We start from the raw sequence: 27,613 nt of genomic DNA, 5'->3' as shown, positions 1-27,613 counted from the left end.
AAGATGAATGGAAAATTTAAATACTGTCAGAGCAGGATTTATTTTCATTTCAATATATACTGGAGTAAAATGATTATTTAACAACAGCAACAACAACAACAAAAACTTACCTGCTACTGAATTTGGCCGTGGCATGAGATACAAAGGAATAGACTGTACTGATTGAGATAACACTGTTTCCAAATTTCTCTCTGGGATCTTATTCAGACTATAGGTGGAAGCAGTCATGTTTTCATCTACTCGATACAAACAGGAGTCCATGCTGGATTTTTGAGATTGCCAAGGTTTTATGTTTCCTCCAGATCCTAATTCTTTACTGCTTTCCCCAGCATATTTTGTGCGTTCCACATTTTCAGAATAGCTTGTTAATGTAGCTGGAAAAAAAGGAGTAAAATGAATTTAATAAAGCCACATACATACAGTTATTAATCTTTGACAAAGTTGATAAAAACACACATTGGGGAAAGGACACCATTTTCAAAAAATGGTGCTAGAAAAACTGGATTGCCATATGCAGGGGAATGAAACTGGACCCCTATCTCTCACCATATGCAAAAATCAACTCAAGATACACTAAAGACTTAATCCTAAGACTAGAAACTAAAAATACTAGAAGAAAACCTACAGAAAACTTTTCTGGACATTGGTTTAGGTAAAGAAATTATGACTAAGACTTCAAAAGCACAGGCAACAAAAACAAAAATAGGCAAATGCAACTAAAACTAAAAAGCTTCTGCACAGCCAAAGAAATAATCAGCAGAGTGAAAAGACAACCTGCAGAATGGGAGAAAATATATGCAAACTATACATCTGACAGGACTAACATTAAGAATATACAAGGAACTCAAACAACTCAACAAAAACTTCACAAATAATCCCATTAAAAAGTAAGCAAAGGACATAAACAGAAATTTTCCAAAAGGAGACATACAAATGGCCATGTACATGAAAAAAATCTCAATATTAGTAATCATCAGAGAAATGCAACTTAAAACCACCGTCTTATACCAGTCAGAATGGCTACTATTAAAAAATCAAAAAATAACAGACGGTGAGGATGCAGAGAATGCTCATATACACCATTAACGGGAATATAAATTACAACAACCATTAAGGAAAATACAGAGATTTCTCAAAGAACTAAAAATAGAACTACCATTCAATCCAGCAATTCCACCACTGGGTAACTACCCAAAGGAAAAGAAATCCATATGTCAAAAAGATATCTGCACTTGCATGTTTACCACAGCACTATTTACAATAGCAAAGATATGGAATCAACCTAAATGTCCATCAACAGATGAATGGATAAAGAAATGTGGTATATACACACAATGGAATATTATTCAGCCATAAAGAGAATGAAATGTCTTTTGCAGCAACATGGATGGAACTAGAAATCTTAAACAAAACAAGTTAGACGCAGAAAGACAAATATTCCATGTTCTCACTCACAGGTGGGTGCTAAAAAAATGTGCACATATTGAAGTAGAAAATGGAATGATGGACAATGGAGCCTCTGAAGGGTTACAAGGTGGGGGAAAGGTGGATGATGAGAAATTACTTAGTGGGTTCAATGTACATTATTTGGGTGATGAATATCCTAAAAAACTCAGACTTCACCACTACGCAATTTATGCATGTAACAAAACTGACTTGTACTTCATTGATTTATAAAATTTAAACAGTGAATTTAAAAGAAAATCTAAAGTAGAGATTAATCTGTTTATGATTATGTAAATTCATGATTAGATAATAAGAATATTTAGTAACATTATTTTTAAAAGTTACTGATGATCATTTCACTTCTTTCATGAGGTTTACATAACTGAAACCAAAATACAGTCATCTCTCACATATTTCAAAAACTCTATTTAAATAAACTAAAAAAATTCATGTATCAGTCCTAGAGGACCTACAACTCAGGCCTATTAGTGGTAAAATTTTCAGAATTTCATCAAAAGGGAATTTATATAATCTTCAAGGATTGCTGGAGAGCCTCAGCGGTCCCTAAAAGATCTCTATATTCTTTTTATTCTGTTCTTTTCCTCATTTAAATTTATTTCCTTGCTTCTAATATGTAACAAAGAATTAGAATAAAATAAGCAGTCCCTAAGCAGGAACTAATAGAAGAGACAGAACCTGCCCAAATAAGTAAGCAATAACAGGCCCTACTTGTACAGATCTCTGTAGCTCTAACTTTATGGATTTAAGTACCTTAATAAAATAAACTGAAAGGTCTCTTGAATTTTATATAGTCTTACTACTAATTATACACAAATAGAAAAATTTTAATTAATGCTAGAAATGAAAGGATTAAAAACATTAACATCTAGATTATAATTTTTTAGCAATAATTATAAAACAAGAATAAAAGATATCATCCCAGAGGAGTTTTTATATGTTAGTTCATTTTCTCTTCTTATATTTTGAATGTACCTATTGCCAAAAGAAGAGACCTAAGCTCATGAGGTAATTTCCACAATCGTTTTTAGTGAGGTTCTCTCTCTGCAAATTTAAATGGAGTTCTGGATTTTCTAATAACACGGGAAGAAGATGAATTATAAAGGATGACCTAAATTTCTCTCTAAGAAAGAAAGTCTGACTTTGTTGTCACAAAAAGTAAAAGGCTAAGGAAGAAGAAATCTAAGTAAACTAGAAAAAGGTAGAGAAGTGGGAAGAGGGAAAATTTTATAAACTTAAGAATTAAAAGAGAGATGAGGGTATGTGCTTTTGGGCTCCACCTGAGAAAGGAAATCAGAAATATCACAGAACCCTTTGGAAACCTTATGAGATTTTGGAAGATAAGTTCCCATATTTATTATACTCTATTTCCCCTTTAGTGATTAGATGTAAAATCTTAAAAAATAGACAACCTATGCTCATTTTGGAAAGACAGCTAACAAAAAGAAAGCAGAGAAAATTATATTCCTACATTTTGGCTGGTCTTTGGGGACAAAAAAGCAAGGATAGTATGTGGTAGCAAATCTGGAAAACAGTTTCTGAAACTCAGAAAATCTTTCCAAAGGAAGAACATGGAAAACAAATAAAGAATTGAAAAGTAACTCCAGGGGCCTAACAACCCAAAGGCCAAAGTGATTTTTTTGATAACTGGTAAAAAAAAAAATCACCTCAGAAAAAGCTCATATACATTTTAAGCAAGATATTCTTTCTCCTGTATTAGATCATAAGCTTTAATACTAGTAATCATAATAAATTCATACTTATCACCTTATAACCTTTAAATTGTACAATGAGATACAGTAACTCATTCAATTGTCAACAGAACACTCTAAGCGGGACTGATATTACTATCTTCATTATGCAGATGAGGAAACCAAACCAATGTGCAGATTAGGCATCTTGCCCACTTATATAGCTAACAAGTAGTCTCACAGGCAACTAATTACTTGGAATCTTAATCATTTACTATCTTATGTTGTTCCTTAACTCTTTTGTAGATGTACCTTGCCTCCTTTACTACACTGTACATTTCTGGAGAGTAGAAACTATATTTTAAGGGTTTTTTCATATTTAAATTAAAAAAAAAACTTTTAGCACCCAGCTCTGTAATGCCCACATGATAATAGGAGAGATAAAACAAAGGAAAGCACAGAGGCTAAAGCCCTGTTGTTCTCTACAAAAGTCATAGGAAAAGAGCATGCAGTGAACATTCAGGAGACCCTCAGCATAGAAGGACACTGCAGACATTAACAATGAAATATAAGAACGAAAATAATCGGCCTCATTCTTCAGGGCATTTTTTTCTACTACTTACATTAAAAACATTGTTACCAATGATATGAGTGTATATGTTATCTGGGAAATTATTTAAGCCAAGAAACTGCCTACTTTTGGGGAAAAAATGTAATGAGAGGACATAGTATTTAAAGACACATAAGCTAAGCTCTGAAGAATGGATTCAGTATTGGTGAAGTGTTTATGTCTGCTAGGAATATAGTACTGTACTCTTAATGTGGAAAAGGCTTTATATTTGCGGTAGGGGAACAGGTGCAAGAGATCAGGCTTTCTATAATATTTTAGGATACTGCGAAACAATTAAATAGGTACTGAACTATTAGCTCTTGAGAAGACTGCATCTTCAATAATGGTCAAGGACTTCAATAAAAGTCCTTGCAATACCTACCCAACTCCCAGTCATTCCAGATAACAACTTCACATTCACCTAAATTTGGTCTTTTATCTTTACTTAATTTACTTTATTTTACTTTACCTGTTGGAAAAAGAGGTTTGCTTTATGAGAAAGGAGACAGAAATCTAACCCAGACTTGAGGGCTAGAGAATACTCTTGTCGACCAAGTTGAGTTGGTCAGGTAAAGACGAAAAAACAATGGTTTATCCAAAGACAAAAACATTCACAAGGGCACAGCAAAGTTTGTAAGAATTAAGTAAATTCAATAGACTAAAACTTTGGAGGTGGGTTGGGGCCAGTGGTGTGCTGGTACAAGTTTAACATCTTGGCTCTCTAAAAAACAACAACAGGCTGGAGGGGCCAAGATGGCTGACTAGAAATATATGCGTTTGGAGGCTCTCACACAGAAGAATGAAAATGGTGAGTGAATCCTGCACTGGCAACTGAGGTATCCAGGTTCTCTTATTGGGACTGACTAGGCAGTTGGCGTGAGCCATGGAGAGCAAGGAAAAAGCAGGGTGGAGCCATGGCCCACTCAGGAGTCACACAGGGCAAGGGGAGCTCCCAACCCCAGCCAAGGGAGGTGGTAGTGAGTGATTGTGTTACCCTGCCCAAGAATCCACGATCCACGCTTTTTCCATGGATCTGTGCAACCCACAGATCAGGAGATCCCCCTCGTGGGCCCACACACACCACCAGGGTTTGGGTCCCAAGCACAGAGCTGTGCAGATTCTTGGCGGCCTCTTGGCTGGAAACTGCCTAAGACTACAGCGGCCTCTTGGCTGGAAACTGCCTAAGACTACCGAGTTCCCAGGGGGAGGGGTGGCCATCATGACTGTGGCTGCCTCCTACCTAAGATGACTGAGCTCCTGGGAAGAGGGGCAGCAGCCATCACTGCAGCTCCAGTCTGCTGTTTTTCCCCTACTGGTGCCAGGGAGACTGGGCGGTTTAGACCAAGGAAGAATTCCCCACAGCACAGCACAGCAACTGTGGCAGATTGTGGCCAGACTGCCTTTTTAGACCAGACCCTGACCCATCCCTCCTCACTGGCTGGGGCTCCCCTGTGGGAATTTCAGTAACTCCAGCCAGGGGTTTACGAACAGAACTCTGATCTCCCCAGAAGGAGAGGCAGCCGCAGTTGCAGCAGCAGTCTCGGTTGATCAGCGGACTTAGTCTTTCCCTCTGCTGGCTCTGAGGAATCCGGGTAGTCCAGACAAGTGGGATTCCCCCCAGTGCAGTGCACCCCCTCTGCCCAAGGGGCAGCCAGAGTGCTTTGTTAACCAGGTCCCTGATCCCCTGCCTCCTGACTGGGTGAGAACCCCCAACAGGGGTCGCCAGACACCTTATACAGGAGGGTTCCCGCTGACATCGGGTCAGTGCCCCTCTGGGATGGAGCTCCTAGAGGAAGAAGCAGGCAGCCATCTTTGCTGTTCTGCAGCCTCCACTGGTGACACCTCCAGTTGTAGGAGGGACCCAGGTGAACAGGATGGGATGGACCCCCAGCAAACTGCAGCAGCCCTATGGAAGGAGACTCTTAAAAGAAAAACAAATAACAGAAAGCAACAACAACAGCATTAACAAAAAATGTCCCCACAAAAACCCCATCCAAAGGTCAGCAGCCTCAAAGATTGAAGCTAGACGAACTCACGAAGATGAGAAAGAATCAATGAAAAAATACTGAAAACTGAAAAAGCCAGAGTGCTCTTCTCCTTCAAATGATTGCAACACCTCTCCAGCAAAGGGCACAGAATTGGGCGGAGGCTGAGATGGATGAATTGACAGAAGTAGACTTCAGAAGGTGGGTAATAACTTCACAGAGCTGAAGGAGCATGTTCTAACCCAATGCAAAGAAGCTGAGAACCATGATAAAACATTACAGGAGCTGTTAACCAGAATAACCAGTTGAGACAGGACCATAAATGACCTGATAGAGCTGAAAAGCACAAAACAAGAACTTCACAATGTAACTACAAGTATCAACAGCCAAATAGACAAAGTGGAGGAAAGAATTTCAGAGCCTGAAGACTAACTTGCTGAAATAAGACAGGCAGAAAAGATTAGAGAAAGAAAGATGAAAAGGAATGAACAAAATCTCCAGGAACTATGGGATTATGTAAAAAGACCAAACCTATGACTGACTAGGGTACCTGAGACAGGGAGAATGGAACCAAGTTGGAAAACATACTTCAGGATATCATCCAGGAGAACTTCCCCAACCTAACAAGACAAGCTAACATTCAAATTCAGTAAATACAGAGAACCACAGTAAGATACTCCATGAGAAGATCAACCCAAAGACACATAATAATCAGATTCCCCAAGGTCAAAATGAAGTAAAATACATTAAGGGCAGCCAGAGAGAAAGGCCAGGCCACCTATAAAGGGAAACCCATCAGACTAACCGTGGACTTCTCAGCAGAAATCCTACAAACCAAAAGAGATTCAGGACCAATATTCAACATTCTTAAAGAAAAGAATTTCCAATCCAGAAGTTCATATGTGGTCAAACTAAGCTTCATAAGTGAAGGAAAAATAAAATCCTTTTCAGACAAGCAAATGCTGCAGGAATTTGTCACCACCAGGCCTGCCTTGCAAGAGCTCCTGAAGGAAGCACTAAATATGGGAAGGAAAAAAATGTTACCAGTCACTATAAAAACACACTGAAGTACAAAGACTAATAGTACCATGAAGCAACTACCTCAACAAGCCTGCAAAATAACCAGCTAGCATCATGATGACAGGATCAAATTCACACACAGCAATATTAACCTTAAATGTAAATGGACTAAATGGCCCAATTAAAAGACAGAGTGGCAAGCTGGGTAAAGACCCCGTAGTATGCTGTATTCAAGAGACCCATCTCAAATGCAAAGACACACATAGGCTCAAAATAAAGGGATGGAGGGAAACTTACCAAGCAAATGGAAAGCAGAAAAAAGCAGGGGTTGCAATCCTAGTCTCTGACAAAACAGACTTTAAACCAACAAAGATTTAAAAAAAGACAAAGAAGGGCATTACATAATAGTAAAGGGGACAATTCAACAGTAAGAGCTAACTATACTAAATATATATGCACCCAATACAGGAGCACCCAGATTCATAAAACAAGTTCTTAGAGACCTACAAAGAGACTTAGACTCCTACACAATAATAGTGGGAGACTTTAACACCCAATGTCAATATTAGACAGATTATCAAGACAGAAAATTAACAGATATTCAAGACTGGAACTCAGCTCTGGATAAAGTGGACCTGATAGATAGCTACAGAACTCTCCACCCAAAAACAACAGAATATACATTCTTCTTGGCACCACCTGGCACTTACTGTAAAATTGATCACATAAATGGAAGTCAAACACTCCTCAGGAAATGCAAAAGAGCTGAAATCATAACAAACAGCACAACCAAATTAGAACTCAAGATTAAGAAACTCACTCCAAACCACACAACTACATGGAAATTGAACAACCTGCTCCTGAATGACTCCTGGGTAAATAAAGAAATTAAGACAGAAATCAAGAAGCTATTTGAAACCAATGATAACAAACAGGCAATGTACCAGAATCTCTGGGACACAGCTAAAGCAGTGTTTGGAGGGAAATTTACAGCACTAAATGCCCACATCGAAAGCTAGAAAGATCTCAAATCGATACCCTAACATCACAACTAAAAGAATTAGAGAACCAAGAGCAAAGAAACCCCAAAGCTACCGGAAGACAAGAAATAACCAAGATTACAGCAGAACTGAGGGAGACAGAGACACAAAAAACCCTTCAAAAAAATCAACAAATCCAGGAGCTGTTTTTTTGAAAAAAATTAATAAAATGGATGGACTGCTAACTGGACTAATAAAGAAGAGAGAAGAATCAAATAGACACAATAAAAAATGATAAAAGGGATATCACCACTGACCCCACAGAAATACAAACAACTGGGCCAGGTACGGTGGCTCACACCAGTAATCCCATCACTTTGGGAGGTTGAGGTGAAAGGATCACTTAAGGTCAGGAGTTTGAGACCAGGCTGGCCAACATGGCAAAATCCAGTCTCTGCTAAAAATACAAAAAAATTAGCTGGGCATGGTGGGACACACCTGTAATCCCAGCTACTCAGGAGGCTGAGGCATGAAAATCGCTTGAGGTTGAGACATGAAAATCACTTCAACCCAGAGGGCAGAGGTTGTAGTGAGCTGAGATCACACCAATACACTCCAGCCTGGGCAACAGAGTGAGATTCTTTCTCAAAAAAAAAAAAAAAATACAAACAATCATTAGAGAATACTATAAAGACCTCTATGCAAATAAACTAGAAAATCTAGAAAAAATGGATAAATTCCTGGACACATACACCCTCCCAAGACTGAACCAGGAAGATGTTGAATCCCTGAATAGACCGATAACAAGTTCTGAAATTGAGGCAGTAATAAATAGCCTATAGTAATAAATAGCCTACCAACCAAAAAAAAAAAAAAAAAAAAAAAAAACCAGGACCAGACGGATTTATAGCTGAATTCTATCAGAGGTATAAAGAGTTGCTGGTACTGTTTCTTCTGAAACTATTCCAAACAACTGAAAAGAAGGGACTCCTCCCTAACTCATTTTATGAGGCCAGCATCATTCTGATACCACAACCTGGCAGGGATACAACAAAAAAGAAAACTTCAGCCCAATATCCCTGATGCATATTGACGGAAAAATCCTCAAAAAATACTGGCAAACCAATCCAGCAGCACATCAAAAATCTTAGCTACGATCAAGTTGGCTTCATCCCTGGGGTGCAAGGCTGGTTCAACATACACAAATCCATAAACGTAATTCATCACACAAAGAGAAGGAAAGACAAAAACCACATGATCATTTCAATAGACGTAGAAAAGGCCTTCCATAAAATTCAACATCCCTTCATGTTGAAAACTCTCAATAAACTAGCTATTGATGGAACATACCTCAAAATAGTAAGAACCATTTATGCAAACCCATGGCCAATATCATAATGAATGGGGAAGAGCTGGAAGCATTTTCCTTGAAAACCGGCACAAGACAAGGATGCCCTCTCTCACTACTCCTATTCAACATAGTATTGGAAGCTCTGGCCAGGGCAATCAGGCAAGAGAAAGAAATAAAGCATATTCAAATAGGAAGAGAGGAAGTCAAACTGTCTGTGTGCAAATGACATGATCCTATATCTAGAAAATCCCATTATCTCAGCCCCAAAGCTTCTTAAGCTGATAAACAACTTCAGCAAGGTCTCAGGATATAAAATCAATGTGCAAAAATCACAAGCAGTCCTATACACTAACAACAGACAAGCAGAGAGCCAAATCATGAATAAACTCCCATTCAAAATTGCTACAAAGAGAATAAAATACCTAGGAACACCGCTAACAAGAGGAGTGAAGGACCTCTTCAAGGAGAACTACAAACCACTGCTCAAGGAAATGAGAGAAGACACAAACAAATGGAAAAACATTCCATGCTCATGGATAGGAAGAATCAACATTGTGAAAATAGCCATACTGCCCAAAGTAATTTATAGATTCAAACCCATTCCCATTAAACTATCACTGACATTCTTCAAAGAATTAGAAAAAACTACTTTAAAATTCATATGGAACCAACAAAGAGCCCGTATAGCCAAGGCAATCCTAAGCAAAAGGAACAAAGCTGGAGGCATCATGCTACCTGACTTCAAACTACAGTAGACGGCTACAGTAACCAAAACAGCATGGTACTAGTACAAAAACAGACACATAGACCATGGAACAGAATAGAGATCTCACAAATGAAGACCACACATCTACAATCATCTGATTTTTGACAAACCTAACAAAAACAAGTAATGGGGAAAGGCTTCCCTACTTAATAAATGGTGCTGGGGCCGGGCATGGTGGCTCACACCTGTAATCCTAGCACTTTGGGAGGCTGAGGCAGGAGGATCACTTGAGGTCAGGAGTTTGAGACCAGCCTGGCCAACACAGTGAAACCTGTCTCTACTAAAAATACAAAAATTAGCTGGGCATGGTGGTGCACACTTGTAATCCCAGCTACCTGGAAGGCTGAGGCAGGAGCATCGCTTGAATCCAGGAGGCGGAGGTTGCCGTGAGCCGAGATTGCAGCACTGCACTCCAGCCTGGGTGACAGAACAAAACTGTCTCAAAAAAAATAAATAAATGAAAAATAAATAAATAAATGGTGCTGGGAGAATTGGCTAGCCATACGCAGAAAACTAAAACTGGACCCCTTCCTTATACCTTATACAAAAATTAACAAGATGGATTAAAGACTTAAGTGTAAAACCCAAAACAATAAAAACCCTAGAATAAAATCTAGGCAATACCATTCAAGACATAGGCATGGGTAAAGATTTCATGATGAAAACATCAAAAGCAATTGCAATAAAAGCCAAAATTAACAAATGGCATCTAATTAAACTAAAGAGCTTTTGCACAGCGAAAGAAACTATCATCAGAGTGAACTGACAACCTATATAGAATGGGAGAAAGTTTTTGTAATCTATCCATCTGAAAAAAGGTCTAATGTCCAGAATCTATGAGGAACTTAAGCAAATTTACAAAAAATAAAACAAAAACAAACAATCCTATTAAAAACTGGGCAAAGGACATAAACAGACACTTCTCAAAAGAAGACATTTATGCAGCCAACAAACGTATGAAAAAAGCTCAACATCATTGATCATTAGATAAATGCAAATCAAAACCACAATGAGATACCATCTCATGCCAGTCTGAATGGTGCTTATTAAAAAGTCAAGAAACAACAGACACTGGCAAGGCTGTGCAGAAACAGGAATACTTTTACACTATTGGTGGGAATGTAAATTAGTTCAACCATTGTGGAAGACAGTGTGGCGATTCCTCAAAAGACCTAGAACTGGAAATACTATTTGGCCCAGCAATCCTATTACTGGGTATATACCCAAAGGAATATAAATTATTACATTATAAAGATACATACACACATATGTTCATGGCAGCACTATTCACAATAGCAAAGATATGGAATAAACCCAAACACCCATAAATGATAGACTAGATAAAGAAAATGTGGTACATATACACCATGGAATACTATGCAGCCATAAAAAGGAATGACATCACGTCATTTGTAGGGACATGGATGCAGCTCAAAGAAGCAAACTAACACAGGAATAGAAAACCAAACATTGCATGTTCTCACTTATAAATGGGAGTGGAACAATGAGAACATATGGACACAAGGAGGGGAACACCACCACTGGGGCCTGTCAGGGAAGGTGAGGGGAGGAAGAGAATCAGGATAAACAGCTAATGCATGCGGGGCTTAATACCTAGGTGACGGGTTGATAGGTGGAGCAAATTGCTATCACACATTTCCCTACGTAAAAAACCTGCACATCCTGCACATGTATCCTGGAAATTTTTAAAAAATTAAATTAAAAAATAAAAGACAAAAACAAAACAAAATTCTGATTTGCAGTGTTTGCTGATCTCCGTGGTATAAATGTACACTCAAGCTACCTATGACTTAAATGGCTCACAAAATTACCAAAATCTTAAAAACTGGATCTTGCAGGTGCTAGCTGGCCACAGCACACCACTGGCTAGAATGACAGAGAGGAGACAGAGTCTAGATCAGACTAGAACTCGTAAGCCATATTAAAGGGATTAGATTTTATCCCGGTTTCTCCTAAGGGCAACCAAGGCACATGATTAAAGGCTTTTGAGGGACATAATTAAACTTACATTTTGGAAAGATTACTTTGGTTCTAGTGAGTAGAATACATTACAGTAAGGTGTTGCCACAGACCCCCTATGGTGTCTGGTGATGCCTAAAAAGACTCTTTCCATAATATTTCTAAATGCATGAAATAAAATGCAAAAACAGGAGAAATCAATTATTTTGAAAAACAGTAATCAAAATAATAAAAAATAGATTTGTGACACAGTAATTTGTGAGTTTCATTAACATTAAGTGATAAGATCTAGTGCAAGTCTACTATATTTTCAAGGTGGTGACAAGTGTGATATTTTATGATACCTACAAGTAACATGAAAATATCTGAGGTATTTATTGGTGACAAAGTCACAAAAACTTCTAGTGCTTCTGTGGCTTGTTACCTACATTCAAAATAGAAGTTCTAAATTTCAATTAGAAATCAAAAAATGAAAACGTAATCTTTTTTTACAATCCAAATTCATGATCTCCTGTGTCAGAGGATTACCTGATTGAAGGCAAACAGAAAAGTTAGGTTTTATAGCAATCCGAGTTAGAAATATTGACCTGTATTAAGAAATGACAAAGGAGATGAAAAAGAATGAATGGACTTGATAATTCGATTAGATGTAAAGAATGAGGTAAAAATGCAGTCATGAATAATATGCTGGTTTCTGGCTGGGGCAAACGGCTAGATGGTGGTACCATCTACTTAGGGAACACAGGAAGAGAAGCAGGATTAAGAGGAACATAAATTTAGCTCAGGAATATGTAGAATTTGAAGTGTCTATGGGGCATTCAAATAAAGATGTACAGTAGACAGTGAGATAATTAAACTGAAGCTCAGGAGAATAGAGAGTCAGATGTCAAAGTTATTAACCTTAGGAGCTGACTATTGTCTCTTAAGAAGTTTGTAGAGTGAGGGGAGAGGAAGGCCTAAAATGACACCCATTGAAACACAATTAGGCAAAGCAAGAAGAGCCTGCAAAGGAGTCTAAGAAGGAACAACCAGAAAGAAGAGGAAAACAAGGAGACTGTGGGCAAGTCAGGCAAGAGAGAGTTTCAAAAAGTAAACATGTGTCAGAAAACATTAACTGTAATAAGAACTAAAAATCATTATTGGCTTGATCTATATGGAGGTGATCTAGATAATACCTTGGGTGAGTAGTATAGGCAGAAACTGGAATGCCAATGGTTCCAAAGTGAGAGGGAGGTGAAATTAAGAAAAGGTGAGAACAATTCTTTCAATGGGTCTGTGAAGCGTAGAGGGAGATAAAAGATGCAAAAAGACTTGATCATGTTTAAATCCTAATTAAAATGGAATAAAATAGGCAGAAAAAAAGATATAGGAGACAAAGGAGATCTGTATGAGGATGGTTCCTTCAAACCTGGATATGATGATGGCCTATAGGAAATCAGCCTGAGATGATCAGCTAGAACTTCCTGGGCATAGTACTGACAAATGAGTCAGAAGGTTCACGGTGGTGGAGATTAGAAGGGACTACCACATAAGACCAATAATACCATGACCTCTCTCCACTCCCTGGAGGCCTAATGGACACTCCTTTCACTAAGGCAATAAGAAATGTACTGGTGGCAGTGGTGGGGAACACTGACATCTTTGAAAAGCCTGAAGGTGACCAACCTCTCTAAGTGCAGTTAATAGGGAGATGTTATCACAGAACTGGGGTCTCTAATATCAGTGAGGCTACAGAGGCCAGTTGGCAGCACGTATTTCTCAGATGCAAGGAGGATATATTATTGTAAAGATCAGCAAGGCTGGGACGGGTGTGGTGGCTCACGCCTGTAATCCCAGCACTTTGGGTGGATCACCTGAAGTCAGGAGTTTGAGACCACCCTGGCCAACACGGTGAAACCTCGTCTCTCCTAAAAATGCAAAAATTAGCTGGGCGTGGTGGTGCGCCCCTGTAATTCCAGCTACTTGGGAGACGGAGGTGGAAGAACTGCTTGAATCTGGGAGGCGGAGGCTGCAGTGAGCCAAGATCACACCACTGCACCCCAGCCTGGGCGACACAGGGAGACCCCGTCTCACAAAAAAACAAAAAACAAACAAACAAACAAAAAAAACAAAAAAAAATCAGCAAGTCTGGGAGAGCAACCAGGGTGCTTTGACTAAAAGTATCAGTGGTGATGGTTAACAGATGACAATGTTTCTAGTGGCGAGATGGTTGAACAGATTAGGATGCTGCTTACTTTATTTTTTAAAAAGAGGCTAACATCAGGCATAGTGGAAAATGGCAGTCCCTTAGGTTTCAGATCTAAATTAGTTCACAGACCAGAATTCACTGGTCTAGGATTGAAAAGGAAGTTGGAGCTCTTTGGGCAAGGGCTTTGCAATGCCACTGTAGTAAAATATTCCTCTGATTCTCACCCAAAGAAAATTGTGGCTATGTGTTAGGTTAACTATGTATGTGTGCTTGAGGTAAAATACACATAACATAAAGCTACCCACTTTAAAGTTGAGGTAGGAGATCAGCACCCACCTGTAATGAACCTGATGATTAAACACAGGATGCAGTAAAGAAAATGGCCCAAATCAGAAGAGGGTGACGAAGGTGACCTCTACTTGCCCTCACTGCTCGTTATTAAAGATACTCCACTGCTGCCATGACAGTTTACAAATGCCATGGCAACGCACTAGGGCAATGACCTGAAAGTTACCTTCTATGGTTTCAGGAACTCCTTGCCCCTTTTCTAGAAAAGTCTTAACACCCTGTCCCTTAAATATATATATATATATATACACACACACATATATATATATACTATATATAAAATAATTAAGAGTGGGTACAGATATAGCTAACCAGCAATGTACACTGCAGCTGTGTCTGCTGTTGCTCCTGCTTCGGACTGCTACTGTTGCCATACACTGCTGCTGTGCTCCTCCGGGCTGCTCTGCCTATGGAGCAGCCACTTTGCTGTACTCTGCTCCTCTGGGCTCCTCTGCCTATGGGATAGCCCTGCTCTCTCTATGGAGCAACCATTTTGCTATACACTATTGCTCTAATAAACCTGCTTTCTTTCACTGTTGGCTCACTCTTGAACTCTTTCTTGAGAGAAGCCAAGAACCTTCTTGGGCTAAGCTCTAATTTTGGGGTGCACCTGCATCAAAGTGAACAAATTCAATGGCATCTAGTACATTCCCAATGTTGTGCAACCATCACCTCTATTCAGCTTCAAAAGAAAACTTCATACCCATTAAGCAGTTACTATCATGCCCACCCCCTCAAATCAACCACTAGTCTGCATTTTGTCTCTATAAATTTACATATTCTAAATATCTACTAAGAAGGGAATACATAATATTTGGCCTTTTGTGTCTGGCTTCTTTCACTTAGCATGTTTCTGAGATTTGCCAATGTTGCAGTAGCATGTATCAGTGTGTCATACCTTTTCATCACTGAGTAAGTTTCCATTGTGTATATGCCACATGTGTTTATCCATTCATCTGTGGGTGGGCATTTGGATTGTTGCCACCTTTTGGCTACTGTGAATACTGCTGCTGGGAACATTCATGTAGTATCTGTTTGACTACCTGTTTTCAATTCATTTGGGCCTATGCCTAGGAGTAAAATAGCTGTGTCATGTTAGTGTGTATGTGTGTGTGTGTGTGTGTTTAATCAGTTTTATTAAGGTATAATTTACATACAATAAGATTCATACTTTAAGTAAAAAAATGCAGTTTTGACAAATGTATCCAGTTATGCTGTAATCAACTTTCCATCATCCCATACAGTTGCCTCCTGACATTTTGCGGTCAATCCTACACCTTTACCCACCACTCTACACCTTGGCAACTGCTGATTTGCTATCATTATAGTTTTGCCTTTTGTAGAATTTCACACAAATAGAATCATACAGTATGCAGTCTTTTGTTTCAAGCTTGTTTTATGTAGCAAAATGCTTTTAACATTTATCCATGATGTTGTATTAGCAGTTCATTCCATTTTTTAAAAATTGATATATCACAGTATTTATACATTTGCTAGTTTGATGGCATCTGAGTTGTTTCAAGTTTTCAGCTGCTATGGTCTGTATGCTTGTGTCTCCTAAAACTCATACATTGAAATTCTAACCCCCAAGGTGATGGTATTAGGAGGTAGGGCCTTTGGGAAGTGATTTGGTCCTGAGTGGGGTTGATCCCCCAATATAAGTGTACCAAAAAAGCTTCCTCACCCTTTCCATCATGTGAGGATGATGCTGTCTACGAAACAGGAAGTTGGCCTTCACCAGACACTGAATCTGCCTTGATCCAGGACTTCCCATTCTTCAGAACTGTGAGACATATATTTCTATTGTTTATAAGCTATCCAGTTAATGGAATTTTGTTTTATCAGCCCAAATGGACTAAGACCTCAGCCATTATGAATAAAGCTGCTCTGAATATTCAAGTACTGGTCTTTGCGTAGACATATGATTTTCTTGCTCTCTTGTACATACCTAGGAATAGCATGGCTAGGTCAAATGGCAGATTTTTGTTGAACTTTATAAAAGAATGCCTAAGGAGTTTTCAAAGTGGCTGTAACATTTTACACTCACACCAGCAGTGTCTGAAAATTCCAACTGCTCCCACATTTTTGCCAATCTTTGGTATTGAGTTTTAGACATTGTACTAGGTATACAGTGATATCCAATTATGGTTTTAATTTACATTTTCCTAATGATTATTGATATTGAACATCTATCTCTTGTCATTCATATGCTTTCATCTGTGAAGTATCTGTTCAAATCGCTTGCTCATTTTATTGAAATTCAAGTTGTATGTCTTTATATTAAGCTGTGAGGATTCTTTACTTATTCTGGATAGAACTCTTTTATGAGATAAGTGTTTGAAAAATTTTCTCTTCATCTATAATTTCCCTTTTCATTTTCTTTCTTTTTTTTTTTTTTTTGAGATGGAGTCTCACTCTGTTGCCCAGGCTAGAGTGCAGTGGCATGATCTTGGCTCACTGCAACCTCTGCCTCCCAGGTTCAAGCAATTCTCCAGTCTCAGCCTCCCAAGTAGCTGGGATTACAGGAACACACCACCACCACCACCACCACGCCTGGCTAATTTTTTAATTTTTTTTAGTAGAGACAGGGTTTTGCCATGTTGGCCAGGCTGGTCTTGAACTCCTGACCTCCTGCCTGCCTTGGCCTCCCAAAGTGCCAAGATTACAGGCTTGAGCCACCGTGCCAGGCCCTTTTCATTTTCTTAATAACTTTTGAGGAGTAAATATTTTAAATTTTGGCAGTCAAACATCAGTTATTTTTCTCTTAGGGTTAATGATTGTGTTCAATTTAAAAAATTTTTGCCTAACACAAGGTTACTTAGGCTTATGTTAAATCTATTATTTCTTCTTGCAGTTTTATAATTTTAGCTCTTAGGTTTAAGTCTATGATCCACGTTGAATTTTTGTATGTGGGGTAGGGTAAAGACAGACTGTTTTTTCTTTTGTGTATGGATATGCAAATATTCTGATATATACGTATATATATATACGTATATATACATATATACATATATACGTCTATATACATATACACGTCTATATACATATACACGTATATATACATATATACACGTATATATACGTATATATACGTGTGTGTGTGTGTGTGTGTATATATATATATATATTTTTTTTTTTTTGAGACTGATTCTTGCTCTGTTGCCCAGGCTGGAGTGCAGTGGCGCGATCTCAGCTCACTGCAACCTCCGCCTCACGGGTTGAAGCAATTCGCCTGCCACAGCCTCCCAGGTAGCTGGGACTAGAGACACGCGCTACCACGTCTGGCTAATTTTTTTGTATTTTTAGTAGAGATGGGGTTTCACCATGCTGGCCAGGCTGGTCTCGAACTCCTGACCTCAAGTGATCTGCCCGCCTCAGCCTCCCAAAGTGCTGAGATTACAGACATGAGCCACCGTGCCCAGCCTATTCTGTAATATTAATATTTGCTGAAAAAAATAGCCTTTTCTCACTAAAATGCCTTGATTCCTTTGTCAAAAATGAGTTGCTAGTGTATGTGTGGGTCTATTTTTGGCCTTTTTTTTTTATGAGACGGAGTCTTGCTCTGTCACCCAGGTTGGAGTGCAATGGCACGATCTTGGCTCCCTGCAACCTCTGCCTCCTGGGTTCAAGCGGTTCTCCTGCCTCAGCCTCCTGAGTAGCTGGGATTACAGGCATGTGACACCATGCCCCACTAATTTTTGTATTTTTAGTAGAGGAGAGGTTTCACCATGTTGGCCAGGCTGGTCTCGAATGCCTGACCTCCAGTGATCCACCCACCTCGACCTCCCACAGTGTTGGGACTACAGGTGTGCGCCACTGTGCTCAGCCTATTTTTGGACTCTTTATGTGGTTCCATTGTCCACCTTTACAGCAGTAACACACTGTTTTGAATTCTGCAGTTTTATAGTAAACCTCAAATCAGGTAGTATAAATCCAACTTTGTTCTTTTTCAAAATTTGTTCTGGCTAATCTAACTCCATACAAATGATAATATCAGGTCGTTAATTTCTTTTTTTTTAATTTTTGCTTTTATTTCTTCTAAAAAAATGGATATATGTGCAGAACATGCAGGTTTGTTACATAGGTATACAGTGCTAGCTTGTTAATTTATACTAAAAACCATGGTGGGCTGGGTGTGATGGCTCATGCCTGTAATCCCAGCACTTTGGGAGGCTGAGGTGGGTGGATCACCTAAGGTCAGGAGTTCAAGAACAACTGACCAATATGGGGAAACCCCGTCTCTACTAAAAATACAAAAAATTAGCCGGGCATGGTGGCATGTGCCTGTAGTCCCAGCTACTCGGGAGGCTGAGACAGGAGAACTGTTTGAACCTGGGAGGTGGAGGGATTTTGTTTGGGATTGCACTGAATGTATAGACGAGGAATTGAAAAACTTTTTCTTAGGGAGCTATATAGTAAATGTTTTGGGCTTTGTGGGCCAGTAGGCAACATCCAGATTGTTACATATCTGGATGTTACAAATGTTACATATCTGGATGTTACAATAATTTGCTACATATTATTATTTATATAATAATTTAAAATGTGACCATTTAAAAATACAGAAATCATTCTTAGCTTTCAGGAGACAAACAGGTGGGTAGCCAGATTTGGCCTGCCTGCCATGGTTTACCAACCCCTGGAATAGATCAATTTAGAAAGAATTGACATCTTAACAGTATGGAGTACTGTGATCTTTGAACATGGTATATTTTCCCACATATCTTTGTTAATTTTGCTCAGCATGTTTTGCACTTTTCACTGTGCAGGTCATGTATTTTTTAATTTATCTCTAATTATTTCACAATTTAGTGCTTTGTAAATGACCCTTTTATTTCAATTTCCATTTTTTTTGTTGCTGGTACAGAGAAATACAATACTTTTTTGCATATTGATCCTACACCTTGAGACTTTGCTAAACTTACTATTTTTTTTTCTTTTTTGAGATGGAGTCTCGCTCTTGTTGCCCAGGCTGCAGTGAAGTGGCGTGATCTCAGCTCACTGAAACCTCTGTCTCCTGGGTTCTAGCGATTCTCCTGTCTCAGCCTCCCTTAGCTAGCATTACAGGTGTCTACCACCATACCCAGCTAATTTTTGCATTTTTAGTAGAAAGGAGGTTTCACCATGTTGGCCAGGCTGGTCTCGAACTCCTGACTTCAGGCTATCCACCCGCCTCAGCCTCCCAAAGTACTGGGATTACAGGGGTAAGCCACCATGTCCAGCTAACTCACTAGTTTCTAATAGTTATTTTTGGTAGATTTCTTAAACTTTATACACAGAGTATCATGTCTGGAAATAGTGACAGTTCTACTTTTTCCTTTCTAATCTAGATGCCTTTTATTTACTTACTTTATTCATCTTATTTCACTGATTGAGACTGCCAACATAATATTGAATAAAAGTGATAGGTGTAGAAATCTGTCTTGTTCATGATTTTCAAGGGAAAGCATCCAGGTTTTTAGCATTAAGTATGAATTAGATGTAGGTTTTTCATAGTTACCCTTTATCAAATTTAAAATTTTTTCATCCATTCCTACTTTTAACTTTTTGTCGATTTTTTTTTCCCTCCTCTCTATAGGGTCTTGCTCTGTTACCCAGGCTGGAGTGCAGTGGCATGATCACAGCTCACTGCAGCCTTGAACTCCTGGGATCAAGCCTTCTGGGTAACTAAGACTACAAGTGTGTACCATCACACCTGGCTAATTTCTAAAAATTTTGTAGAGACAGGATCTCACTATGTTGCCCAGGCAACTCTTGAACTTCTGGCCTCAAGTGATCCTCCTACCTCGACCTCCCAAAGTGCTGGTATTACGGCGTGAGCCACCGTGCCTAACCAATGCTGGGTTTTTTTTTTTTTTTTTTAATCAGATGATCATACAGTTTTTCTTTTTTAGTCTGTTATTAATGATTAACTACACTGATTGATTCGTGAATGTAGAAACCACCTCAATTCCTGGTATAAAACCCATTAGTAATGAGACATTATCCTTTTTATATATTATTAGATTCAGTTTGTTAGAATTTTGTTAAGAACTCTGCATTCATGAGAGATAATTGGTCTGTACTCTCCTGTTCATGTCATGTCTTTGTCTGGTTTGTTCTTAGGGTAACAATATTGGCCTCCTAGTTGCTCCTCTTTAACTTCCTGGAGGAGTCTGTGTAGAAATGGTATCACTCTTCTTTAAATGTTTGGTTGAATTTACCTGTCAATGAATCTGGACCAAAAGTTTTCCTTATGGCAAAGTTTTAAACAACAAATTCAATACAGCTATTCAGGTTCTTTCTTATCAAGTAAGCTCTGATAGTTTATTTATTTCAATGAACTTGTCCATTTAATCTAAATTGTCAAATTTACTGACATTAAAATTGTTCATTTAAGTTTCTTCCCCGTGTAGAGAAAAAGAAAAATAAATTTAAAAAATAAAATTGTTTGTGACATTCCTTTAGTATTCTTTTAATGTCAGTGGGGCCTGTAATAATGTCTCTACCTCACCCTTAATAGCGGTAATTTGTATCTTCTTTTTTTGTCCTAGTCAGTACAGGTAGAGGTGTATTGATTTTACTGATTTTCTCAAAGCACCAGCTTTTAATTCATTGTTTTTCTCCACTGTTTTCTATTTAACTCATCTCTGCTCTGTATGATTTCCTACCTTCTGCTTACATTCGGTTGAACTTCTTATTTTTCTAGTTTAATTGGAAATTCAGTTCATTGATTTAAAAACTTGCTTTCTAAAAAAAGCTCTTAATGCTATAAATTTCCTCCTAAGCTCTTCTTTAGGTATATTCCACAAATTTTGATACGTTTTGTTTTCACTGATATTTAATTTAAAATATTGTTAAATTTCCACCTTCTTTTGACTGGAGCATTATTTAGAAATGTGTTATTTAATTTCCAAAGATTTGTGAAATTTCCTGATATTTTTCTATTACTGATTTCTAGTTTAATCACACTGTGGTCAGAGAACATTGTTTAGTTTGAGTCCACTTAAGTTTATTGAGACTTGTCTTACAGACCAGAATATGGTCTGTCTTGGTGAACCTTCTAAAAAGGAATCTGTACTCTGTTGTTTTTGGGTGGACTACTGAACTATTTTTACTCACAACACTTCTGATACCATATGTGTGAGTTTTTGCTGCCACCCAACAATCAATTTGCCAATTATCTGGACACCAACTGGTGCCCTACGATTCATATGAATTCTAACACTAACTACCCAGAGTTAGCACAGACTCCACAGGTTAAGGGCTTACTTCCACAAGGCTGTCCTCACTTTGCATGCCAGCTGCAAGTCCCAGGTTGTCATCTGTATTTCTGACCAATTGGCTATAGAGTGGGGATTCACACAACCTCCTCGAGTTCAATAATTTGCTGGAATGGTTCACAGGACTCAGGAATGCACTTTACTTACTATTACTGTTTTATTATAAAGGGTACAACTCAGGAATAACCAAATGGAAGAGGGGCAGAGGGCAGGTATGAAAGTGTGTGGAGCTGGCCGGGCATGGTGGCTCAGGCCTGTAATTCCAGCACTTTGGGAGGCCGAGATGGGTGGATCACTTGAGGTCAGGAGTTCCAGACCAGCCTGGCCAACATGGTGAAACCCCGTCTCTACTAAAAATACAAAAATTAGCTGGGTGTTATGGCACGTGCCTGTGATCCCAGCTACTACAGAGGCTGAGGCATGAGAATCACTTAAACCCAGCAGGTGGAGGCTGCAGTGAGCCGAGATCGCACCATTGCACTCCAGCTTGGGCAACAGAGCAAGACCCTGTCTCAAAATAAAATAAAATAGGCCAGGAGCGGTAGCTCATGCCCATAATCCCAGCACTTTGGGAGGCCGAGGCAGGCAGATCATGAGGTCAGGAGATTGAGACCATCCTGGCTAACACGATGAAACGCCATCTCTACTAACAAAATACAAAAAATTAGCTGGGCGTGGTGGCGGACGCCTGTAGTCCCAGCTACTCGGGAGGCTGAGGCAGGAGAATGGCGTGAACCCAGGAGGTGGAGCTTGCAGTGAGCTGATACCACACCACTGAACTCCAGCCTGGGCAACAGAGTGAGACTCCGTCTCAGAAAAAAAAAAAAATAAAATAAAAATAAAACAAAACAAAATAAAATAAAATAAAATAAAAGTGTGGCGCCTCCATCCCTTTTCCTGGCATGCCTTTTCCAGTACCTTGGTGTGTTCATTAATCCAGAGGCTCTCTGAACCCCATCATTTAGGGTGTTTTTAAAATGGAGGTTTCACTACTTAGGCATGATTAAATAATTGGTCACTGTTGATTAACTCAATCTCTAGCCTCTCTCCCCTCCCTGAAGTCTGGAGTGGGGCTAAAAGTGTAACCGTAGTCATCCCCTGGTCTTTCTGGTGACCATTCCCTATCCTGAAGCTATCTAGGGGCCTGCCAAGATGCTCCTATGACTCGGAAAATTCAAAGGTATTTAGGAACCCTGTGTCAGGAACCAGGGACAAAGACCAAATAGACATATTTTTTATTATCACATTGTTCAATAAAAGACGATTAGGTCAAGTTGGTTGATGGAATGGTTTAGATCCTCTATATGTTAATTGGTTCTCTACTTGTTCTATCAGCTACTGAGACATGAATGCTGAAATCTGATTATGGATTTCTCTCATTTTGAAGTTCTGTTAGTTGCATAAACATTTAGGTTATTTCCTCTTGATAAACTGATCCATTCATCATTATGAAACGACTTTCAATTGTAGATCATTCCTGTTCTTAAATCTATTTTGATATTTTTTGTTCTGAAATGGGTAGAGGGAAATAATGAGCATGCATTATGGTCTCTAGGACTACATGGAGCAGCAAGGACCTAAATCTTTGTTTACTAACCCTTTCTAAGGCTTTTTGGGAGGTTACAACTGACTACCAACTTGAAGGACTGGATTTAGAACCCACCCTCTCAGGAAAGAATTGAGAGCATCATTGCATCATCTTCCCAGGGTGAGACCAGATACTCAGAGGATACTACTGGATCAATGTGGTACAAGGGTTGGACTGTACTGGGTTTGGCATCTGCTATTCTCTGAATGTTTGTGTCCCCCAGCAAATTCATGTGTTGAAACTTACAATCTCCAATGTGATAGTATTAAAGGTTCTGGCCTTTGGGGGTTGATTAGGTCCTCACAAATGGGATTAGTACCTGTATAAAACAGGCCTGAGGAAGCATGTCTGCCTATTCAGCCATGTGAAGCCACAGCAAAGGCTTCAGCTACAAGGGATGAGCCCTCACCAGATATCAAATCTGCTGGTGCCTTGATCTTGGACTTCCCAGCCTCCAGAACTGTGAGTAATAAATGTCAATTGCTTGTAAATTACCCAAGCTAAAATAATTTGTTATAGCCATTTGAATGGACTCAAGCAGAATCCTAGATATAGTCACCTGCCAGTTGTTTGGCCAAAGTGGCCTTCACAATGATTTGAACAATTCTCATGGGTTGGAGTTAGGTCTGTGTTACTAATGCCTCTGGCTTCAGACTGAGGGATTGGCTACAAGGGCTGCTCCGAGTCATTTGTGTTGATCCTGGGCACAAGTCAATCAATACCTTACCTCATGTGCATGCTATACAGTCTGTCTCCTCTGTCCCTGGACTTCTCTATTGTCACTGAGACATAAGATATAGTAGGGCTACTGGTTTTGTGCAATAGGGAGAATAAGGGAGATAATACTCACCAGGCTGTGACCAATACAGGAAGGGAGTTAGCAGAAAAATCCTCTTTGGAGTCTCCTTTCCATGGTTCAGAGACATGTGGTCTCTCACCTCTGCCAGCTCTGTAGTATCTTCCCTTACATTTTTTCTCTTTCCTTTCCTGTCTCACTCCCCCTTTCCTTCACGCTTGCTTCCCTGGCTTGTACTCTGTTAAAAAGGTCTTAACATATAAACTTTTGTCTCAGGCTCTGTTTTCTAAGAAATATATGCTAAGGCAGTCCTGGTGCTGAAAATGTTGGGAACCAGGGGCTAGATATTCTTAAAGCTAATTTAAATGTTCAAGTCATTATTAAGTTATCATATTATTTCAGCATGTTGCCAAAACTATTCATTTTAATGAAAACTTCATTTCACATATTCAGTCTTTCAGTAATAGCCCAATGGTTCTTAAACTTTTTGCCACCAAATACAATGTTGCACCTTCCCCAATGAGATTTGTATGAATTCCACAGCATGTTTTATAATTATTTCTAAATGTATTCATTGACAGTATATAGTTGTATATATTTATATTATGTGTCTGTATTGTTTAAATAAATGTATACTTATCCTGATTTCTGGAAGTTGTCTTATTAAAATATACTTAAGTCTTTTTCATTCACTAAAATCTGACTGAAATATAATTTCATTTGGTCAGCTGGCTCTGTAATTCTTAGTTGGAAGCTTGGAGTTACATGGCTACATGGGTTGTACACTGAAAGCTAGAGAATGCAAGCTCCTGCTTCCCAGAGGACTTGTCTAAGTGTAAAGTGTCTGTTATTTAATTCCTTGCCTTTTGTGGTGTTTTCTTTGTGTGTCCTAGCAGATGCTTCTGTCTTTAGGTACCATGTCACAGTTGGCTAAGATGTACTTGTCTCTGTGTATTCTAACCCTGGTATATATGCCAGAAACATAGCCCTTTTCTCTGACAGACCATGAGCACATACGGTAGGCTCCAAACACTGAAACATTACACTTGTAAAGGTCTGAGAGGGTAGTAATGGGTTTCACTATTTTCAATATTTCATAGACTTTATAAATAATCACATATTTATTGGTGACTAGTTAACTACAACATCAAGCCTCTGTAAACTTAGCTAGAATTATATCAAGGGTGACAATATTAGTTACCTTATTTTGAACATAAGTGTTAGCAGATATATGTCTCATAAATTAAAAATGAGCAACTATTGAATAATGAATAGAGTAATGCTGACAGATTTGTTGAAAACATGAGATCTATCAATAAAAATGATGAAAGTAGTCCTGATAGGTGGTAGAAAGTTTTGAGTTAATTTGTGGCGCAAAGACACAATTATTCATTTGGTCTATGGACCTTATTTAAGTGCTACATTTCATAGTAAGAAGGGCTTTTAAAAGCAAAGAGGGTCGGGCACGGTGGCTCATGCCTATAATCCCAGCACTTTGAGAGGCTGAAGTGGGAGTATCGTTTGAGGCCAGGAGTTCAAAGACCAGCCTGGGCAATATAGTGAGACCCTGTTTCTATAAAATAATAAATAAACAGAATAAAAACAAAGAGCAGGAGGACATTCTATTTTCCTAATGTAAGCACTGATGTTATTTTGCATTTTTGTTGTATTATTTGCACAAACCAAACATATCTGTCATTACATGGCTCACTTGTCTTTCCACCTAGGTATTTCTTCAAGCACCATTCCTTCTGCTTGAATGAACATATTTCTATAGCTATTTTTATGTATGGCAATATAGATGATATCCAATTATAGATAATCTAATAATATCAAAAGAACACAGGAAGAAGCTCAGCAGGAATTATGAAAGTCGTTTTGCCAAAATTAATCATAGAGAACTTAAGAGAACAAAGTTAGTCAATGGAGAATTCTAATCTCATTCAAAATCCAATAAAGTTTCATCTTGTACCCAACAGTCACTCTAAGCACTGCCAAAAAATGAATTTAAAAAATGCCAGGTGTTCTCAGCAAACTATCACAAGGACAGAAAACCAAACACTGCATGTTCTCACTCATAGGTGGGAACTGAACAATGAGAACACTTGGACACAGGGTGGGGAACATCACACACCGGGGCCTGTTGTGGGGTGGGGGGCTGGAGGAGGGATAGCATTAGGAGAAATACCTAATGTAGATGACGAGTTAATGGGTGCAGCAAACCAACACGGCACATGTATACCTATGTAACAGACCTGCATGTTGTGCACATGTACCCTAGAACTTAAAGTATAATAAAAGAAAACAAAACAACTACAACAAAATGCCAGGTGAGCCTTTCATTCCCTCCTCCCCCATCATTAAGCTTTCCTTCTTTTTATACATTTATTGAGCATCTACTATGTACCATGTGCCAGTCACTGGACTAAATGCTACAGATAAAAAATGAACATGGCAGTTTCTGCTAACAAGAAATTAACAGTCAATGGGGGAAAAGTAGACTCAAAAACTATGCATAATACCATGTGTTAAATTTAATAATACAGATAGGCACAGGTATTACTGGGAAAGTGGAGTAATAATATGTCCTGAATAGCAGTTGGAAGTGCAGAGCTGAGGAAAGGTGGGAGGAGTAGTAGTGGTGGTGACAGAACACTTCTCAGCTGGATTTACGATAAAAGATTAGAGGAGATAATCTATTATCTCCTCTAATGTTGGGAGGAGAGAGGATATCATAGTAAGAATGATCATTGTGAACAAAATCACAGAAATGAAAAAAAAAAACTATTGCCGCTAGAACAATAAATCCAAGGCAAAAAGAAGTGGGAGAGAAGGCTGGGGAAACTGGCCATCACCAGATCATGAGGGCCTAGGTCAAAGGAAGCCTATCAATCTACAAAATGTAAATTCATTTACCTATAAGTCTTACAGGCAAATGAGAGCCAAAAGAGTGATATGGTCAGACTTTGTTTTCAAGAAGTTCACTTTATCTTTTAGGTAAACGGGAGTCAAATGAGTAATTGATTTTCAATTAATTTACTTTGGTTGCTGAGTGAAAAACAACAGAAAGAACAAGATGAAAAGTAGACAAAAAGATCTGTATTAATCTAAGTCTGAGATAATGAGGACCATTGAAGCAATACTATGAAGGATGAAAATAAAATACAGGGATGAGAAATACAAAGAGAGGGAGGAGGCAAGGGCTCCTCTCAGGTATCTGTCTTAGGTTCCTGGGTAGGTAGGGATGCCATTATAAAAGGATATTTTGGATAATTTTATGCTAAAAAATTTTTAAAAGATTAAAAACTACAAGGAAACTGATCCAAAAAGAAAAAGAAAACCTAAAATGTTCTATAGTATTAAACATAATACATAGAAACAGTAGTTAAAATTGAAATGTACATTTATTGCATGAAGACAGTGCCCTGATTATTTTAAGAGCAAATCTGACTAAATATTCAAGAAACAGATAATTCCAATCTTCCACAAACTATTTCAGAGGATAGAAAAAAAGGTTACTCTTTATCACATTGTGTTGCTCTATGTTATTTACTCAAAATGTTTAGTTATTTAATAATTACATC

The 27,613-nt window shown here is 38.6% G+C and overlaps 1 protein-coding gene across 11 annotated transcripts in view; it reads right to left on the bottom strand.

The window, feature by feature from the left end:
- The window catches only part of TANC2 (tetratricopeptide repeat, ankyrin repeat and coiled-coil containing 2), a 471,869-nt gene that overhangs the window by 189,581 nt on the left and 254,675 nt on the right, over positions 1-27,613 (bottom strand). For all 11 annotated transcript variants that reach the window (XM_034942670.3, XM_034942673.4, XM_008963747.5 and 8 more), the window contains one exon: positions 111-374. In XM_034942670.3, coding sequence (XP_034798561.1) covers positions 111-374 — 264 coding nt within the window. The remainder of the gene's footprint in view (positions 1-110; positions 375-27,613) is intronic.

Source organism: Pan paniscus, chromosome 19 (assembly GCF_029289425.2).
Source record: "Pan paniscus chromosome 19, NHGRI_mPanPan1-v2.0_pri, whole genome shotgun sequence".
Lineage (NCBI taxonomy): Eukaryota > Metazoa > Chordata > Mammalia > Primates > Hominidae > Pan > Pan paniscus.
The sequence above is the reverse complement of the archived record's forward strand: the minus strand, read 5'-3'. Positions and strand labels throughout refer to the sequence as shown.